The following is a 6,839-nucleotide window of genomic DNA, read 5'->3' on the forward strand; positions in this document are numbered from 1 at the left end:
TTAATTTGAACATGTCAAATTTCCTCAGAGGCCAAAATTTCAACATTAGCAAACTGAAACTGGGGACAATAAAGACATGCCCACTCCCTACTACCTATTGTGACCTGAACCTGTAGACACAAAAAGAAAGGAGTCACCTTGATTGGTTAAGTTCAAGTGATGCCTCAATTTGCATTTTAATGAAGGTTTGTGGTTTCCTGGCTTGAATCCTGGCTCAACTTCTCTATAAAAAGACAAAAGATAGTTTGTGGACCTCACATATCTTCTTAGGGTCCTCAAGGTCTTTTGGATACAGATTTCTGCACAGAAAGTCTGATTTTGCTATATTCACAATGGCAGCCTACCAAACTTGTGAGACTGAAACAATTGGAGAAGAGCAATACGAAATCCTGGGACATCTTGGCGAGGGTAGTTATGGAGAAGTTGTGATGGCTGTTGACAGGGAAATGGGTAAGTGAATTCTTAAATAATTACACAAAATTTCTAATTTGCAGACCATTTGAACATATAGAACAGATAGCACAAACATTAGCATCTTTAATGATTAAATTACCTTATTAGATGTATGGGTTTTGTTGCAGAAAAATTTCGGGAAAAGACCATGATGCACAAAGATCTGATTCAGCACTAACAAAATATAAAAACTGGTTGAACAGTGCAAAATCCCATTCAGGCAGCTGGCATTGTTCCTACAGAAAATAAAAGCCTTTCAACCTGTTATCAATTTCTTGAATCGGTCCTTTTGCATATCTTTAACAACCTGCCATGAGTAAAACATGAAGGCCACATTTTTTTAACTCCTACTGGTTATTATGACACAGAGCAAGCCTTAATATTTTACAAAAGTACATATTTGCATACAAGTTCCAGGTCAGGGATTCTATAAATTCAATTTGGAGGATTCAATATGGCAGATAGGTGATTGGCATTTTGATGAAGAGCTCACCAAAAGCAGGCTTCCTTTTTCTCTCATGACAGATTCATGATGGTCACACACAGTTATAGTGGGTCACAGGCAGCTAAGTATGTAACAGATTTGACCATAAACTGATTGTCTACTATGCACAACCTAGACAGTTGGCATTTAGAAGGGAAGGGACAATAGATCTAGCTGCATGGGTAGCTACATATCTCACTGCTAGCGAGGGCCTAGAGAAGATGGCTATATTTTGAAGAAAAGCATCCAGTCTATGTAAAATTAATGGGCTCAAGTATTGGACATCACCCAGAGTTTTAGATGTCCAAGTCTTATTGTAATCAACTTTTTTTCCCTCCTCTTTAACAGGTAGCCTTGTTGCCATAAAAAAGGTAAAAAAGGAGCGGACCAGACTAGAAGACTTTCTTCATGAAGTTTGCATGTCACTCTTTGTTACTGGACATGAGGGTTTAATCTCTACCCATTCGAGAATTCTGGAAACCTCAGACTGTTATATGATGTGCCAGGAATTGGCACCTGCAGGATCTCTTCACTCCATCATCCAGCTAGGGGTAAGTAAAGCTAATGAAGTAGCTGACACTTCAGCATTTGCTTGCTAATTTTGTAGATTATTCCTAGGGATCCTGGAGATTAATAGAAACTTGTGTTTTGTCATGGATGATACTTTTTATATATTTCATGCATTTATACCAAATATTGCTGGCCTGGTTGGAGAGAACTAAGGAAGGGCTAAAATCCCCAGTCGGCCATTTTCTCTGCACCATCTGGGCAAGATTTTCCTTAATTCAATCAAGAATTTGGAACAGGAGGTAGTAGGAATTCCCCTCTCAAACAGTTGTCCCCATTGGAAGATTTCCCCTCACCTCTTGTTCTGTGACAACTGTAAAATTTGTATTTGCCATTAATTTTGTCTTTAAAAGCAGAAAGACAAAAATAGAGATTACATCCCTCCTTCTCCACCTCACTTCCTAGTGGGTACACAGACAATAAAAATCATGATACAGGTTGTGATCCTTCACCATTATATATGAAGGGTTAGTCCGGTTTTTAAGCCAGAGGTAAAATTTAGAACCAGTTAGACCTCCCATATTTCCTACATTGCCAAATTATTGCTGAAGTAGTTGGAGATTGGTTGCACTGATGTTCACATATAATTCCATCTGCAGATTTAAAAAAGTAACAAACGTATTGAATTTGATATTTTTGAATGTCACTTTTTAGTAAAAGAATAGTGTTTTTTTAAAGCGAAATTTCATATAATTGTTTTAACTTTTCCAGGTGGGAATTCCAGAAACACTGATCAAACGATGTGCATTACAAATTACCCAGGCTCTTGAATATATGCACAGCAAAAACCTGGTGCATAGAGACCTAAAGCCGGACAACATTTTGCTTATGGACAACAGATGTCATAATGTCAAACTAAGTGACTTTGGATTAACTCAATTTGCTGGTACAGTTGTTCCATCAATGGCACCCCTGAATGCATACATGTCCCCTGAACTTTGTGAACTGAAGCACAATGAGACAATTGTCGTGGATCCTAGTGTTGATATCTGGGCCCTTGGTGTTGTTTTGTATGTTCTACTCACTGGAAACTATCCATGGCAAACGGCTTCAGTTCAAGATCTATGGTTTCAAAAGTTTATTTACTGGCAGAACAACTCTGACCATGTTCCACCACCAAGGGGTTGGGAGAATGTCAGCAGGAGGGCTCAAGATTTATTTCACATACTTCTTGCCCAAGACCCCAGCTGCAGGAACCAAGTCGGAGTTGTTCTAAGTTTTCTTCATTTTCCTTGGAACTTTGAAGATGCCACCCAAGAAACCATTGATCTTGTGGAGCAGAAGGAAGATTAGGGTGTTGAAGCAAAGGACAGTGAGGTAGAAGTCATTGTGCTGGAGAGTGAACATGAAACAATCATCATAGAAAACCACGGTGACATAGAATGCATTGTTATCGATTATTGCGGCTCTTGAATTTGCTTTAGTGAAAATCTCAGCAGTGCTTCTTCTGAAAGATACCAGCATTACCTAAGCTCTGAAGTTGAAGTCTAAATGGACCTCAATTATTGTCCTAAAAGGAGGAGAATAGTTGCAGAGCTTCTCCCTGCCCAGCTCAAATCATCACCATCATCTCAAAAATATTACTGAAGTGGTGAGTTGGAAGGAACAGGGACAAGCATTGAACTTTGCACTGTGATGTCACCGGGCCTCATCACTACCTCTTTGAAAAGCAACTACCCCACCTACATTTCATGTTGCTGTCTCCATGCGTTTGTATCTATAGTGTCAATGCAATCCCTGCACCAGGTATAGAATGCAATAAATTCTAAGTATTGGTTATACCTTTTGTAATTCATCTATTTTTGCTCTGCCTCTTATTTCTCCTTCAACACAGATTGAAAAAGTGTTACTAAACCCACAACAGTAATATCAGTCTCTGCCTACACATGGTTGACATTTACATCCTCTATTATTGACTTCAGGAAAGGAAGTGAAATCCCCCCAGTAGGTTCTATTTGCCAACAAGGGTTTTAAATAACTCCTGCCACCAAATAAAAAATAACCCCAAAACTACTGGGAAAAACCCCCCCACCACATCAGAGACAATATTCTTTCCCTTTTCAGGTATGGCCAATGAATTTTATCACAGCAGTTGATTACCTGGGAAATTTACTGCACAATTGCCACCCTTTGGAGAATATTAAATTGCATTTACATAGCAAAGCTAAAACGCATAAACGTGCAAGTCATGAGAAAAACAAAAAAACAAAACAGCCACACAAAAAAACAAAAACACACTTTAAGGCTGCATGAAAGTTACACTGATGGCTCAAATGATTAATCACAGAAACACATTATAGCATAGCTTCTACTCTCTTTACCATTATATTGATTGTCGAAGGAGATAAAAAAAAAAACACAACAAAAAAAATGTACACAGTATCTCACAGATATGAGTACACCCCTCACATTTTTGTAAATATTTTATATCTTTTCATGTGACAACACTGAAGAAATGACCCTTTGCTACAATTATTATTATTATATAGTATTTATATAGCGCCAACAGTTTGCTCAGCGCTTTACAATATAATGGGAGAGGATACAGCATCATTACAGTTCAATACAAGAGGGATAGGAGGGCCCTGCTCCTTGGAGCTTACAATCTAAGAGGGAGGGGCTAGTGGTATAAAAGGTAATAACTGTGGGGGATGGACTGGTAGGAAGAGTAGAAGATTCCATTATTAGTTGAGGGCAGGATAGGCTTCCCTGAAAAGATAGGTTTTCAGAGATCGCCTAAAAGTGAGCAGAGTAGGCGATAGTCTGATAAATTGGGTTAGAGAGTTCCAGAGGATGGGGGAAGCTCCGGAGAAGTCCTGGAGACGAGCATGGGAGGAGAAGACAAGGGAGCTAGAGAGCAGGAGGTCGTGCAAGGAGCAGAGAGTATGGTTTGGGTGATATTTGGAGACAAGATTGGTGATGTAATTTGGGGCAGAGTTATAAATGGCTTTATATGTTATTGTTAATGTTTTGAATTTTATCCGTTGGGCAATGGAAGCCAGTGGAGGGATTGGCAGAGAGGGGTGGCAGATACGGAACAGTTAGTAAGGTGGATGAGTCTGGTAGCAACATTCATGATAGACTGAAGAGGGGATAGCCTGCGATGAGGTAGGCCAATGAGGAGGCAGTTACAATAGTCAAGGCAAGAGATAACAAGGGAGTGAATAAGTTGCTTAGTGGTTTCCGAGGTTAGGAATGACCTTATCTTGGAGATGTTGCGGAGGTGAAGTCTACATGATTTGGACAGTGATTGGTTTTGGGGCTGAAAGGACAGATGGAAGTCTAGGATTACACCTAGTACCCTGGCATGAGGGGAGGGACTGATGGTTGTATTGTTGATCTTGATGGAGAAGTCAGGGGAGGGGGCATGGACTGGAGGGAATACTAAGAGCTCAGTTTTGGAAAGACTGAGTTTGAGGAAGTGGAGTGACATCCATGCCGATATGTCATTTAGTAGGTTAGTAATGTGAGAGGAGACTGAAGGGGTGAGGTGAGGGGTAGAAAGATAGATTTGTGTGTCATCAGCATAGAGATGATACTTAAAGCCATGGGAGTTTATCAAGTGACCAAGGGAGGAGGTGTAGATGGAGAAGAGAAGGGGTCCAAGGACAGAACCTTGAGGGACCCTTACAGAAAGAAGGAGTGGAAAGGAGGAGCCAGAGTTATAGGTAACTCCTGAGGGAGCACTGCGATAGGTAGGAGGAGGACCAGGAGAGAGCAGAGTCTCGCAAAGAGAGTGGAGTTTTTTTTTTTTTGAGGAGGGGATGGTCAACAGTATCAAAAGCCACAGAGAGGTCAAGTAATAAGAGTACGGAGTAGTGGCCATTGGTTTTAGCAGTTAGTAGATCATTAATGAGTTTTAGTAGCGTAGTTTCAGTGGAGTGGAGTGAGCGAAAGCCAGACTGTAAAGGGTGAAGAAGGTTGTCAGTGAGGTAGGAGCTCAGGAGATTGTTGGCTAAGCGTTCTAAGAGTTTAGAGGTAAATGGCAGCAGGGAGATGGGTCTTAAGTTGTTCAGGTTGGAGGGGTCCAGGGAGGGCATTTTAAGTGTGGGAGTGATGTGTGCATGCTTTAGAGGGGTGGGGAAGGCACAGTTAGAGAGGGAGAGATTGAAGATGTGAGTGAGGGAGCATAGGATAGAAGAAAAGGGTGACCATAGTAGTTGTGAGGGGACAGGATCCAGGGGGGAGGTAGTGAGACGGGCTTCTGAGAAAACCTTAGTGACCTCTTCAGTAGTAGCAAGGTCAAAAGAGGAAGTGTTGATGGAGGTTTAGTATAAGGTATGCCAAGTGGGATGGTTGTCTGTGCAGTAGAGATGCCCCTACAAATTGCATCAATCTTGTTTTTGAAATGATTTGCAATCTCGTAAGCAGTGAGTGAGTTACTGGGTGGAGGTGGAGAAAGTAGAGAGTTAAAAGTAGAGAAGAGATGATGAAGACTGGATGACAAGCTATTGATGAGAGTGACAAAGTAGGCTTGTTTGGCAGCATGGAGGGAGGAATTGTATGTTAACAAAGCAGATTTATATAGGGTGAAAGCTTGGTGTGATTTGGTTTTAGCCACATTCGCTCCAGCGCATGACTATGTCTCTTAAGATTTCTGGTGTCGTCAGTCTGCCAAGGTTGTAATGGTCAGGGCCTGATGCTTCATGTGGTTAGAGGAGCAAGTGAGTCTAATGTGGATGAAAGCAAACTGTTGTAGACAGCAGTGGCCAGGTCAGGGCAGGACAGGTGAGAGATTCTGTCATAGAGGCAGTCAGTTGCAGAGTAGAAAAGGGTTAAATTTGTGAAGGTTTCTGCGGGTAATTGTACAATGTAAAGTAGTGAGTGTACAGCTTGTATAACAGTGTAAATCTGTGGTCCCCTCAAAATAACAACAAACAGCCATTTCCCAGGGTGTTGTTGTTGTTGTACAAATGTAGATTTATGCTCTGTGGGTTAATTATCTGAAGGGATTTTTGAGCTCAACTAATTTCATGATAAGCTTTGTTAAAGAGGTGGTAAATGGATTTTTTGTTTTTAAGATACCAAACATGTCTATACTTGCCTGCTCTGTGCAATAAAATTGCCACCAACCTATAAAGCCATCAGGAAGGACAATGTGAGTAACCTTACACCCCTTGGGATGGATAAGGGGAGAGGGCAGTCAGGTGTAGAACCTTAAAAGTTCCTGAGCTGGGATTGTTTGACTTTGGCAGCTTGTGGACCCCTTCATACTGTGTACAAAAAAAATCTGAAAATCTGGTTGAGACATAAAACGATGATTGGTTGACCAAAAATCTTATTTAGCAGAAAAGTGAGATATAGAATCATTCATAGCATTATAGATTTTTTTTTT

General features: G+C 40.8%; 1 protein-coding gene across 1 annotated transcript; it reads left to right on the plus strand.

Annotated features, from left to right (window-relative positions):
• The first annotated feature begins 332 nt into the window (after positions 1-332).
• LOC149455546 (serine/threonine-protein kinase SBK1-like) lies at positions 333-2,797 on the plus strand. Its single transcript, XM_089685966.1, has 3 exons — positions 333-450; positions 1,286-1,488; positions 2,216-2,797. Exons 1-3 carry the CDS (start codon positions 333-335, stop codon positions 2,795-2,797), a joined length of 903 nt encoding a protein of 300 aa, XP_089542092.1.
• The last annotated feature ends 4,042 nt before the right edge of the window (positions 2,798-6,839 follow it).

The sequence above is a fragment of the Staurois parvus genome, unplaced genomic scaffold, assembly GCF_062004578.1.
Source record: "Staurois parvus isolate SC_StPar_1 unplaced genomic scaffold, SC_StPar_1.0 ptg000390l, whole genome shotgun sequence".
NCBI lineage: Eukaryota > Metazoa > Chordata > Amphibia > Anura > Ranidae > Staurois > Staurois parvus.